The sequence below is a fragment of the Sceloporus occidentalis genome, unplaced genomic scaffold (genome assembly GCF_023333645.1).
Source record: "Sceloporus occidentalis isolate IW3139 unplaced genomic scaffold, rSceOcc1.0.p SCAF_104, whole genome shotgun sequence".
Taxonomy (NCBI): domain Eukaryota; kingdom Metazoa; phylum Chordata; class Lepidosauria; order Squamata; family Phrynosomatidae; genus Sceloporus; species Sceloporus occidentalis.
The window spans coordinates 2,369,214-2,383,062 of record NW_028317084.1 but is presented as its reverse complement, the minus strand read 5'-3'; the positions used below and the strand labels follow the sequence as shown (position 1 = coordinate 2,383,062).

At 41.0% G+C, this 13,849-nt stretch overlaps 2 protein-coding genes across 5 annotated transcripts in view; both read left to right on the top strand.

The window, feature by feature from the left end:
- The window catches only part of LOC149283437 (calcium-activated chloride channel regulator 1-like), a 56,488-nt gene extending 52,344 nt beyond the window's left edge, over positions 1-4,144 (top strand). For all 4 annotated transcript variants that reach the window (XM_089497579.1, XM_089497582.1, XM_089497581.1 and 1 more), the window contains one exon: positions 3,357-4,144. In XM_089497579.1, the coding sequence (XP_089353705.1) occupies positions 3,357-3,784 (428 nt within the window). In that variant the 3' untranslated portion in view covers positions 3,785-4,144. The remainder of the gene's footprint in view (positions 1-3,356) is intronic.
- Positions 4,145-7,894: 3,750 nt separating this feature from the next.
- LOC149283436 (calcium-activated chloride channel regulator 1-like) overlaps positions 7,895-13,849 on the top strand; it is a 39,471-nt gene continuing 33,516 nt past the window's right edge. The window contains exons 1-3 of the mRNA XM_089497544.1: positions 7,895-7,968; positions 11,598-11,703; positions 13,695-13,835. Coding sequence (XP_089353670.1) covers positions 7,895-7,968; positions 11,598-11,703; positions 13,695-13,835 — 321 coding nt within the window. The remainder of the gene's footprint in view (positions 7,969-11,597; positions 11,704-13,694; positions 13,836-13,849) is intronic.

Here is a 13,849-nt window from a genome sequence, read left to right as displayed (position 1 = left end):
CCCTTCCTCTGTTCCCTCTGGAACTGCCGCTCTGCTGCCCCTAAAGCAGCAGCAATCCACGACCTTTTTCTCTCTAAATCCTTTAACCTCCTTGCTCTCACAGAAACCTGGCTCCCAACCCATGATACTGCAACCTCTGCTGCCCTTTCTTTTGGCGGTCTCTCCTTCACGCACACAAGCCGTCCTGAGGGTCGAGGAGGAGGGGTTGGTATCTTGCTATCTAACTCCTGCCAGTTTCAAGTTCTATCTTTTCCCCCCAGCTATCATTTCTCTTCCTTTGAGTTTCATCCTATTAGACTCTTTTCTCCTCTACAGCTCCGGGTTGCAGTCATCTATCGCCCTCCTGGTTCTGCCACCCAGTTCCTATCTGACTTTGAATCATGGCTGACATTCTTTCTTTCAGACTCAGTCCCCACCTTGATCCTAGGTGACTTCAATATCCATGTTGATGAATCCAATAACCCTACAACTTCTCGCTTTAACTCTCTGCTAGCTTCTTTTGGCCTCCAACCACACTCCAACTCTTCAACTCATTCTCTTGGTCACTGTCTTGACCTAGTTCTTGCTGCAAACTGCGCCATTTCTGACTACCTGGCACTTGACTTTCCACTATCTGATCATCATTTAATCTCCTTTGCTCTCACTTATACTCCTCCTCCTCGCCATACTATTCAACGCCATTTTCGTGATCTTCAATCTGTTGACTTTAACCATCTTGGTCTGACCCTGGATTCATCTCTCTCTTCCCTAAATCTCGGGGATTCTGCTGATTCAGCAATGTCTTTAACTCCACTCTTTCCTCAACTCTCGACTATTTTGCCCCTGTCTCTGTACGCACTTCTTCCTCTAAGACTAGACCTCAACCCTGGCTTACCCCCAACATTAAGTTTCTCCGGTCCTGCTCTAGAGCGGCCGAACGTCTTTGGAGAAAGTCCAAAGAGTGGGCTGATTTTATCCATTTCAAATTTGTTCTTTCTTCCTTCTCACGCACCCTCTCTATGGCAAAACAGAATTATTACAAATCATTGATCTCCGCCAATGAGAGGCGCCCGCAGCGTTTGTTCTCCATCTTCAACTCGTTGCTTAAACCTCCCTCTCCTCCTGTCTCTTCATCATTCTCTCTTCATCATTCTCCACAGAGACTTTGCTAACTATTTCATCTCTAAGATTACCACTATTCGCTCTGAGATAGTCCCTCCTGATTCTTCTTCTGCTCTTAATCTTCTATCGCCTTCGCCTAACAAATTTTCTGTCTTTCCTCCTGCCTCTTTGGATGAACTCTCTACACTTCTGAACTCTTCCAAACCTGCAACCTATCCTCTTGATCCAATTCCTACTCGTCTTCTAATCTCTATAGCTCCCTCCTTTCTGCCCTCGCTTCTCCATATCTTCAATCTCTCTCTCTCTACAGGCTCCTTCCCTTCGGACTTCAAACATGCTCTCATTTCCCCAATTCTGAAAAAACCTTCTCTTGACCCCTCCTCTTTGTCTAGCTATCGTCCGATTTCTCTTCTCCCCTTTCTTTCTAAGGTTTTGGAACGGGTTGTTTATTTGCGCTGTCTTAAGTTTCTTGAAACCAACTCCATCCTTGATCCCTTTCAGTCTGGTTTCCTCCCAAGGCATTCCACAGAGACAGCTCTCACTAAGATCTCGAATGACCTTTTACAGGCCAAGGCTAATGGCCTTTACTCTGTTCTCATCCTTCTCGATTTGTCTGCAGCCTTCGACACTGTTGATCACTGTCTCCTAATTGACATACTCTCTGACCTTGGGTTCTCAGACTCTGTTCTCGACTGGTTTAGATCTTACTTGTCTGGCAGATCTTTTGCAGTAGTTGCAGGGGGTCAGACTTCTTCTCCTGTTCCCTTATCTGTTGGAGTTCCCCAGGGCTCTGTTCTGGGTCCCCTTCTGTTTTCTCTCTACACACTGTCCTTAGGAAAACTCATCAGCTCTTTTGGTTTTTCCTACCATCTGTATGCTGATGACACCCAGCTGTATCTTTCTGCCCCTGACCTTTCTCCAAGGCTTGAACAGCAAGTCTCGTCTTGCCTTACAGTTGTCTCGCAGTGGAGGCGCCATCGGCGTTTGAAGCTCAACATGTCCAAGACAGAGCTTCTTGTCTTTCCTCCTAAGCCCACCCTTCAACACTCCTTTTCTGTCTCTGTGGACAACATTTCTATTCAACCAGTCCAGCAAGCCCGCAGTCTTGGTTTTATCTTTGACTCTTCTCTGTCGTGTATCCCTCAGATCCAGACCACAGCCAAGGCTTTTAGATTCTTTTTGTACAATATTGCCAAAATCCGACCATATCTCTCCGCCTCTACTGCCAAGATCCTGGTCCATGCCCTAGTGATCTCACGACTCGATTACTGTAACGTCCTCCTGGCTGGGCTTCCTCTTTCTCACCTCCGTACTTTAATCTCTGTCCAGCATTCAGCTGCACACGTTATCACTTCCACCCACCGCTCTGACCACATCTCCCCTGTGTTGGCATCCCTTCACTGGCTCCCTCTCCCTTTCCGCATCCAGTACAAGCTCCTGCTGTCGACATTCAAAGCCCTCCATGGACTGGCCCCTCCTTACTTATCAGACCTTCTTTCTCCTCACCTTCTCACTAGGGCCCTCCGTTCTGGTAGTCAAGGGTTCCTGTCTCAGCCCAGGATTTCCTCTGCCCCATCCCGGATTCGCCCCTTTTCACTTGCTGCCCCTCACTCCTGGAACCTTCTTCCCCCACAAGCAAGAGCCATCACTTCTTTAACCAGCTTCAAAACGGAGTTGAAAACCATCCTGTTCAGAGAAGCCTTCCCAGGCATTGCATAATTGTCGCTTACTATCTGTTGTTCTTTTGTTGCCTGTTTATCGAACCATTTCCTGTATTGCTATGTATTGTATATGTATTGTCCTACTTGAGAGTATGTATTTTCCCTGGATGAAGATTAACCTTCCATTATGAAGCCTCGCCCTCCCTCCAGTCCATCTGCCTTGGTCCAGGCCTCAGAGGTAGAGAGGAACTGCTGGACCTCTTACCCTTTCCCACCACCACTCCCTTCTCCTTCTGTGTCATGTCTTTTTAGATTGTAAGCCCGAGGGCAGGGAACCGTCTAACTAAAAAGATTGCATGTACAGCGCTGTGTAAATTTACAGCACTTCATAAATAAAGGTTAATAATAATAATAAAGACCTAAGATAGCCTGCTTTCCTTCAGGTACTGTCCCATGAACATTGTCAAATTAAGATTCAGCTATCAGTCTGCTTGGCTGTTTTGTGTGTAGAACTGGGGATCAAGGGAGAGTTTAGAATTATGACTGAGTATCTGTAGTCTGATGGGCATATGTTGTCTGTGTCTTGTCTTTCAGCTGAAAGATATGAAATAAAAGTGAGTGAAAACCCCTTGGAATTAACAGATGCTACATTTCCTAAAGCTACCTCTGTGAACACTTCTGGTCTGATACCTAAAGTTGCTGGAGCCAAAGAGTTCTTTTGGTATATGCCAGAGAACTTTTCCCAAAAAAATGCCGCCTCGGTCTATTTTGCCATTCGTGCCATCGATGACAACAACAATGTTGGAGAAGTATCTAATATTGCAAAGGTGTCTCTGAATCTTGGTATATTGCCTAGTACTCCTACTAGTTTCACTACTACTGCTCCTACAAACAGTCCATCGAATACTTTTACCACAATTATGATCATAGTTTGTCTCCTTGTAGTTATTAGTGCCATTGTTCTCATAACGATATATACTTCACGTAAGCCAAGAAACAGGCATCCTGAGACTAACATATAAGATAACTATCATGGGTGAAACTGTTTCCTAGTGATAATGTGAAGTGAACACCTACATAGATGTTTCCCCTGCATTGGTGGTTCTGCATATACTGTGTCCAAAAGAGTGACAGCATGAAGTTCATCTGTTTTTTCTTGTATGCACACATGGATGGCCTAAATGTACACTCTGAAGGCAGCAACCAGAAATCAAATATCAGAGGAGAGTGATGGTATTCCTGCTGTGTTCCTGTTCCTATACAAAAAAGATTGGGGAATCCCATTTATAATTAGCAGAAAACTGTGAGTCTGTTTCAAGAATTCTTGTAGAAACAACATGTTTTCAAAGCTACAAGAATAAACTGCCAATTAATTTGTGAAATTTGTTTTCATCATTTGGTATTTAAAGAAATCTGAATTTGAAACTAACCTTAAATTATCTTCTCCCATGACAGAGAAAATCTACTTGATTCAGGTGAATTAGTGTTAAGGCATCCATATTAGCCAGTATTTCACCTAGTATTTTTACATCATCATTTATTAAAGAGACTGGTCTGCAGTTTTCACTATATGTAACATTTACCTGGTTTAGAAATAAACAGAAATGAAAGACTAATTTTAAAAGATGGAAAACAGGTTGACTCAAAAATCTTTTTTAAAATGTTATATTTATTAAATTTTGAAGTATTCAAATATAGTCACTACATCCAATAATAATTAGTCAACATACGTAAGCAAAACAAAGAAAAAGGGGAAAGCCAAAAAAGAAAGGAAAGAAGACATCCTATATACGCACAGTAGCTATATAACTCTAAAACGTAAATTTAAACTAACTAGCACGATTCAATAAAAACAGAACAAGCCCCAAATACCTTTAGCTACAACTTAAAACTCTTTTGATGCAAATGGAAAAGATAAGAATTAGCAGCTGTGAATATGCTTTATATCATTTGAGAGAAACAATCTGGACATGAGTTTTCAATGTCTCATAATATCAACTATCTCTTCCATTTAAAGAGAATGACACACGTTGCTTATGTTTTATATCCAATTTTGCAAGGTTAACATTTAAAAAAACAATATTACATTTAAATTTTCATATCTTCAACTTACATATAAACTGTGGAATAAAACTAATGAAATGTACTTTTGGGATGTGCTATAAAAGCTATATATAAAAGTTACAATCTAATTAAGACATGATACAAAAGTAAAAAAGGATGGAGGGATTTTGATTTTGCCATTTTATATAAGGGATACCATTTTACTACACCATTGTATATAGTGGGACTTAAGTATTCACAGAGTTTGGTATCCATGAGGTGTCCTGGAACCAACCCCCAGTGGATTTCAAGGGCCCACTGTATACTTTTCCATCTCATATATGTTTTACGTGCATCCCATTTACAGAGCTTACATTGATTTATGGCATACAGCTGACTTTGACTTATGGCAATCCTATGAATGAGAGCTCTCCAAGCTCCCCTGTCATTAACAGCCCTACTCAGGTCTTGCAGTCTGTCCATCTATAATGTGGTCTCCCTCTTTTCCTACTGCTCTCCATCTTAACAAGCATTATTGTCTTTTCTAGTTAGTCTAGTCTTCTCATGATACATCCAAAGTGCAACAGTCTCAGTTTAGTCATCTTAGCTTCTAGGGAGAGTTTAGTCTTTATTTGCTCTACAACCCATTTATTTGTCTTTTTAGCAGTTGATGGCATCTGTAGAACTCTTCTCTGGCAGCACATTTCAAATGAGTTGATTTTTTTTCCTATCAGCTTTTTTCACTGTCCAGCTTTCAAATCCATAGTACATAGAAATGGAAAACATGATGGTGTGGGCAATGCTAACATTATTCAATGATATATCTTGATACTTCAGGATGTTGTCTAGTTCCTTAATAACTGCCCTTCCAAGTCCTAGTTTTCTGATTTTTTTTAATCCCGGTCTCCATTCTGATTCATGACTGAGCTAAGGTATGGAAAATCTTGAAGTATTTCAATGTCTACATCGTCTACCTTGGGCAAATCACACTCACTCAGCCTCAGAGGAAGGAAAGGGCAAATCTCCTCTGAACAAAGTCTGCTAAGAAACCCCCATGATAGGTTTACCTTACTGTTGCTATGAGACTTGAAGGCACACAACAACAACAACAACAATCTTGTGAAAGAGGTCTCTTGTTTTTTGTTTGTTTGTTTTTTTGGTCACTTGCTATTTCTCTGCACTGATTATTATAGTAGTTCTCTTTGTCCCTGTGCACAAGTCACCTCATTCAGGGTTCTTACGCTATTTCTGTCACCTTTTACTTTTGCATCGTGTCTGTCCTTAACTGCTTGAAGTGTTTTATCTGTCATCCATTGAGATTTCTCTTTCTTTTTGGTTGCAGATAGTAGACTTCCTTCACCAGAGACCCCCACCAGTATTATTCTGTTTGATGCAATGCAAAGATGCTTTTATTTCTCCAATATTTTTTAGCACTTATCCAGTCAGATGAAAACCATCTGCATTAAGTGATGTATTTACTGACCTGGTGGGTATTCCAGTGTACATTAAGGGATAGAACTGATGTGCCCAGAAGAGCATTTGTTGGTAAAGAGTGTTCTGTGATACCCAGAAACCCAGAGTAAATAATGCATATTCACATGGGAAGAAACAATTGTTTTAAGTAATATAAGTAGCTGACAGACCTCCTTCCATTAATACATATTGACATATTGAATATACTTTCTTTGTCTAAAAATACCACCACTATTATTTTCAGCTGAAACAAATGAACAAACACACTTTTCTGGAAAATTAGGAAATGGACATAAACCCTGAAGCAAGACTGGGTATGCTTAGTATTAATAGTATAGTGTGGAAATATGCTGCCTTAATAACAATTATTGCCTGCTGGGGGAACACTCCCACAGTGAATGGTCACTCTTTGTGTCATTCTAAGCATACCTCCCATGCTTCATTGTCTGTTTGTTTATTTAAAAATCTGGTGTGTCAGTGCAAAAGAAACAGGAGGTAGGAATACATGGTTTATTCTATTGAATAAATATAAAATTACATCCTTCTGCCAGTACTAAACTGGTGAAAAAATGGACTCCCTCCATATCTTGTCCACTATGTAAATATGGTTCAACTAATGTTGTAAGCACACTATAACCAAATTGGAATTCGTGTTGCGTATCAGGCTGCCTGCTAAGGTATATATTTTCCTTATTTTACATGGCATATACTTCCTGAATGGTTATTTATTCATTCATTGAATTGCTTATATCTTGGTGGCATTCAATTAAACCTTCCAACAAATGTAAAACAATATAAGTAATATAATTTTAAAAGGCTAAAACATATTAAATTATTGACAAATTAAAAACACATTTAAAACGTTAAAATATCTGCCTCTTTTGTGCCACATTTTCCTGGTTTACATGCCGTATATTCCCAGAATGGACATTTATCTCTGAACTCAACCAGCAGTTCATCAGTGGTTGGATCCTTTTCTGGTGTGTGCTGTGTTTGGAGCTGTTCAACAAACATGGAGTCTAAATGTCCTGAAAAGCAGCCACTTTGCCAGTGACTTTATGTGTTGCTCTTATTTCCTTGTTGTTGAACTTGACACATCCTGTGAATGCACAGAATCTCTTCAGGTGCATCTGTTGCTTCGAAGTGGCAGCACCATGAGACTGGACGCCATGGTTCCTTCAAAGCTTCATGTTGTCCATAATACAGTATTACCACCAGGAACAATAGGGCACTATTTATCTTCAGCTCAGTGCTGTCAGAGGGCTTTCAGACTTTGACAAGGTTATTCTCCTCCCATGCCTTGAATGCATCTTGCACCTCTCTCTTTGTTCCACAGATTATGTTGTAATAAATGCTCCCTGTGAGGAGCAGTTCCAAAGTTTCTAGCCTGGTTTTCTTTTCCTTTGATTTTTTGAATGAAGTTTCTGGTTACTTTAGGATGTCTCTGGAGGTCTGCACCAGATCTTTCCATCCCTCCCTCTCCTGACCCCAGCATTTTCACTTGCTGTTTCCTCAACTTGAGCAAGCAAACATGTACTTGCTGCCCTCTCACCTCTGAGTAGAAAAAAGGGTTGTTTCCCATCTGAACATTCACAGCAACGTAGGTGTGGTAAACAATGCTGTGGATTGCAAGGAGAATAAATGCTTCAAAGAAATTGGATAAAGACATAAATGTCCCAGAAGAAAATGGGTAAGTACAGATAAGCTTATTGAGGAAGCGTGCACACACACACACACACACACATTGATAGTCAAAGGAAATCAATCAAGAGGCTGAACACATGGAAAGGATTAAGAGAAGGAAAAAAGATAAAGAAAATTCAAATTGAATAGGCAAAATCTGTCACTTCTCATATATCACAAGGATCTGGGAGATGTTTATTTGGACAACCTCCAGAGCAGCCTGGCCCTCTTTTAGCCATCTGACTTTCGTTCTTCAAAATGCTTCTAGGACAGGAGTCCCATTCTATAAAGTTTATCACATTGTTGTTCAATTAACCCAAACAGAAAGTGGACAAAACCCTCAAAAGCAGGTTGCTTTTCACATGACATAAGGATTAATGAGCATTAATGTAACAATAGCCCGAATGAAAAGTAGACAAAACCCTCTCTTTTTTACTTTTGGGAAATCCTGTAAATAATAAGGAGCGGGCTTTGTCGACTTTCTGTTCGTGTTATTGTTGCATTGTTGCTTATTAGCCCCGACGTGTCTAAAAATCAATCCACTTTTGTGGGTTGTTTCTGGATTTTTACATCCCGTTTCTGCACGGGATCTGTCCTGTGTGATAAACTCCTATGTTTCCATAGTATCTTTCTAACCTTTGCCTCAGTTCTTGTCTTGCACCAGCTCCTAGACGTCATCCTTTCTAGTTGGAGCTTCCTACTGAAAGGCCAAAGGTTGAAAAATACTGATATAGAGCTACTGTACATCTGTCAGTGAAAAGAACAACAGCGTAAAGGGTTTCACAAAATTGTATACAACAATGTAGCGGAGACTTCTGTGGTGAATACAATTTCTCGCTACCTCCATATTTCTGTGTAAATATTCATTTCCCACAAAACATTTCACTTGAAAAATACAAAGCTCAATTTGCCTGAGTTATGCAGCTCTCTCTCTCATATTCTATCTAAGTGTAAACTCTGTATTCTTGTGCAAAGGTCATGGTTTCATGCTGTAAACTAATTATATCATGCTATGAGATAGCATGAGTTGATATTACAGAGTAAAGGATCGTCTATATTATTCAAAATCTAAGTTTTTTTCTAAACATTTTATTAAGTTTTAAAACATACATAACTTAAAAACCCATAATCATAGGCATACCATAATCCTAACCTGAACTAAAAACATAACCCAGGTTCTACTTTTCTACATTACTTGCCCATCCTCCCACTTCCCCAATACCCCCCTACAAAATCAATAATTCACATATAATTGACTAAACAAAACACAAACTATACTTGACTTCCCACTTCCCAAACCTGAAAATACTAACGCTCAGTATATATATTTTCTCAGCAATGCTATCTTGTTTTAATGACATTTAATGGCTGGCATCCTGTCAGTGACATACAGGCATAGGTCCAGCTTACCCCAGTGTATGTCTCTTTTTTGTCATTGCAGTAGTTGCTCCTCCCTCCTTCCTTCCACAATGACCAAAGGGCCAACCCTGATTTAGGGTTGAGCTGTTGTAGACCCTCATCCATTCCATGGCTGTTGGAAAGCAAGAGGGGATCAGAGAAGTATTGGGCTATGTTACCATAGCCAAGTATGAAATGATGACATCTGCTGAGACTTCAGCTGATCTCAGTGAATGATGTAATCATTTTGCGTCCTGCTAGGGGGACATAGCCAGACGCAGTGGCATCCCTGGCCAGGGTGTCACTGTCCGGGAAAGCTGCCAGCAACACTGACCGTAGCTGATAACAGAGCCTTTAGTTTAGTGGAAGTAAAGCAGACCCTGCAAAGAAGCAGTCCGAGGGCAGGTCAAGAATACGAGCCGAAGTCAGGATTCCAGAGATTCCAACGTTCCGAAAGTCAAGCCGAAGTCAGGATACCGGGAAACAGCGTAGTCAAACAGTCCAGGGTCAAAACAGCCAAGAGATAACGAAGTCCGGTCCGAGGTCAAGGTAACAAAGAATCTAGGAGCAATCACGCCGAGGGATCATGCAATAAACTCTAGCAACCAGCATTAGTCTCTCTCCCACTTAAGTAAGGGAAACTCTCCCTCGTGCCACCTGAGGCTGGTTGGCTAATTGCCTCTCGGCAATTCTCTGTGATCTGCGCCTGCAAGCACTCTCGGCTCTTCTCTCTTTGAAAGAAGGCACCTGCATGCAAGCTTCGTCCCCAGAGTCCCCACTAGGCAGTGGTACCATAGAAGGCCTCTCTTCGGCACTAGGACCTGGTTGAATCTCCTCCTCTGGGGCTGGAGGATCACAGCTGGGACCTGGCAGGGCAGGAACAGCACCTGGCGTTGCCTCAATCAGCCCTTGCTCTGGAGGAGGCTCATCCTCCTCCTCATCCTCCGAGAGCTGATCTTGGCTGGCCATGACAGTCACTTGGTGCAGGGAGTGGAGCTTCCGAGGGGTGGGGCTTCCAAGGCAGCCCCACACCCCACTGCTGCAGCAAATAGAATGGCACCATGACAGTGAGGTGGGAAGCACACTCAGCCCTCTCAGTAGCCCTCAAAGCCTTCCATGTCTCAGGTAGCCATGGCTGTGTGGGATCAGGAAGGCAGCTGCTCCCCCCCCCCCCCCAGCCTTCTGAGACCCACATGGGACCCAGAAAGTAACTGCCTGCCTGCTCCGGCCTTCTGAGTCCCACGTGGCCATGAGTCCCACACGGTACTTGGAAGAGAGCAGCAGCTGCCCACTCCTCTACTGGCTGTACTATCCCACTGGGTGGCATCCCCTTCTAGGGTGCCACTTGGTGTGGTCTGCACCACCACACCCCCCAGTGATGCCACTGACCAGTTGCTTTTACAATTCTCTTCCTCCTCTGCACCAGCCACCAAATGGCTGTGGCAGGCTGCAGTGGCTTAATGGTAAGTCCAGGGGGAATTGAACAGTCAGATGCAATATACTGTAGTTCCATATACTGATCATTTATGCTGCTCTGTGCCATGCTGGATTATGGCTATAATATGTTAACTTGTTACACATATTCAAAAGGAGGCAAATCATAATATTTACCACCTGGAAGGAATTCTCTTTTTCTTCCAAGACTGCCAGAATCAAGAAATTCACCCATCCCTCAGCTGCTGCTATTGTGGAGTGGGAGGTGGAGGTGGGAGAGAAAATAGCTGAAGCTATATTTATTTATTTTAACCAGTGCTAAATATATCACTCTTTCCTGTTCATCTTTACTTATTTAATAAGTCACCAGATATGATAGGATGGATACAGAATCCAGGTTTCTTCTGTTCAGCATGCTTAGCTCTAAAGCAATCCAAAAGTTCTAAACTGCTGCTGTGATTTTCAGTTTTCATGTGCTAAGAAATGCTTACATAGCATTTATGATAAGTGGAGAACGAGGAACTACGGATTTGATTTATTTATGATCTCCTATAAAGAGTTACTCAGACTGTTAACATATAACCAGAATTAACAAAATAGCTGACTTTCCTTAACAGAACAGAGTCTCGTCATAAAACGTAACAGGGTGGTTTGTGTGTGCATGTGTGTGTTGCAAGAACTTGTATAAATGCATAAATACTCCAGCCCCATACACATTTATTTCTTACCAGGATACAGGTTGGCACAGGCAAAGATGGTGCTGAATCAATGCCATCTTTTAATGGTGTTGGTGCTATTACATAGGGTGGCAGGGACCAATGTAAAACTCAACAATGGTGGGTTTGAAAATATTGTTATTGCCATTAATCCTGTGTTACCTGAAGACAATAAAATCATTGACAACATAAAGGTAAGATAAATATTTTAATATATTGATGTAGTACCTTAATCATTACTGAGTTTGACAAATTATCATAAAGTTGAAAAAAATCTGTACAATTTGTAACCATAGATGTATGCTGCTGCTACTGAGCATTCACCCCTCCCCTACAGGATTCAAATAATTATTGTTTGTTGTTGTGTGCCTTTAAGTAGTTTCCGACTTACGGTGACCCTAAGGCGACTGTATCATGGGATTTTCTTGACAAGATTTGTTCAGAGGAGGTTTGCCTTCCTCTGATGTTGAGAGCATGTGATGTGCCCAAGGTCACGCAGTGGGTTTCATGGCCAAGCTGGGAATTGAACCAGTGACACCAGCAACAAAATATTCCAGTATGGAGTGATATTGTTTCTGTTTGTTCAGTCAGCCATGGCCCTTTCCAAAGTATGGTAGAATGTTCCATACCTCTTCCTGCTCAGTTTTCTTATTTTTCTTTATTTTTACTGATGTGAACATGTCAATTAAGCTGTTTTTTATTATTATTATTATTATTATTATTATTATTATTATTATTATTATTATTATTTTGGAAGGGTGGAACTCATTCCCCCCATTACAGTTTTTGTTGTAAAGATTTTCCTATACTTCTACAAACCTTTGAGCTTGAGACTCCTCCAACCTACTGATTTCTCCCTCCTGGTGATGTTTTGGCTATCTTACAGTTGTAAACCGCTTAGACACTGCTTAGGCGGTATGAAGTGGTATATAAATGAAGCTTGTTTTTTTAAAAATCTAATCCATGTTGCTGGAAAGAGTGGGAACAATGATTACAACAAAGAGCAACAGATTGCCTGAAATCCAACATTCAATCCTGCCTGTGGTTTTCTTAGCTTTCTAACAGAACATTGCCTCTACTATATGAGGTAGTTTGTGTGAGTTTTGCGTATTAGATTGGAAAATGTCCTATTTCCAGAAGTTTGCTAATGAGAATGATTGTACAGGGCTATTGTAATCCACAGGATGGCCTCTAAAAATTATTTGAGTCCACCATATTCCTTTTTCTCCCCTAGTATTGGAGGATCTCGCTGTATTGTCCTCCTCTTTTCCATGCCCTTTAAAGTAAAAAATCTCACATATATCAACCCAGAAAATTATTTTGGTCTAGGATGATGTGGACATAGTGCAGTTTGTGGGGCTGCATTTGACATCCCAGTCTATTTTTATAAGCCCTCAGTCCCTCCAAATTCTCTGGACTACCCTTGGCTACAAAAAGAGCGATTATCTTCTACTGAGAGTCTCCAGGAACAATTTACTTTTTAAATAGATTGCAGGGCCCCTAACAGCAAAATCTATCCATTTCTTTCTATTTCTGGTGTTGTTTCTTGCTTTTGTTTATTTGGTAGTTCATGCCTGGAGGGTCTCTGGCAGAACATTGATTGCTGGATAGTGCCCCTCTCATGCTCTAGTTCTATATGTATGTTTACATATGTGCCAATGTTCAACTTAGTAAGTCTTGGAGAAGTGCTTCCAAAAACAGGCCTACATACTATACACTCTGGTACCGGGGGTTGAACAATGTAGATAGAAGAATAAACATTGTTTTTGGTGGTGCTACCTTCCAAATCTGGTTTCATTTCTATGCCCTTAACATCAGGTGATGCCAAAACAATTAGTAGGGAACAGTTTCTTTGCACCCATTTTCTGTGTACCAGCAATAATACTGTGTGCAAGATAAAGCCTCATATGCAAAGCTATAGTTGAATGTACAAAGTCACAGGAGGATATGTTCAAGTGCTACCTGTGCACAGTTTTGGATTTGTCCTACCAGCTTCTAAGGATCAGAAGATCAGAGTTTCTGAGAAGAGTGTCCCCATTCTTCTTAAAGCTAAAATTACAGACCTACAGTTAAATAACACTTAGCAAAGTGTTGGGAAATAAAAACATGAAATTCAATTCCTCGCTATTGACTTGAACATAAATCTGTAACACATAATATACCCTTTCTTTTCTTTTCTTGTTAGGATATGGTTAAAGAGGCATCTTCTTATCTCTTCAGTGCAACGCAGCAAAGGTTTTATTTCAAGACTGTAAAAGTTGTAATTCCTTTGACATGGACAACCCAGGATGAATATAAAAATGTTACCACAGAATCCTATGAAAACGTAAGTGTGGAGTG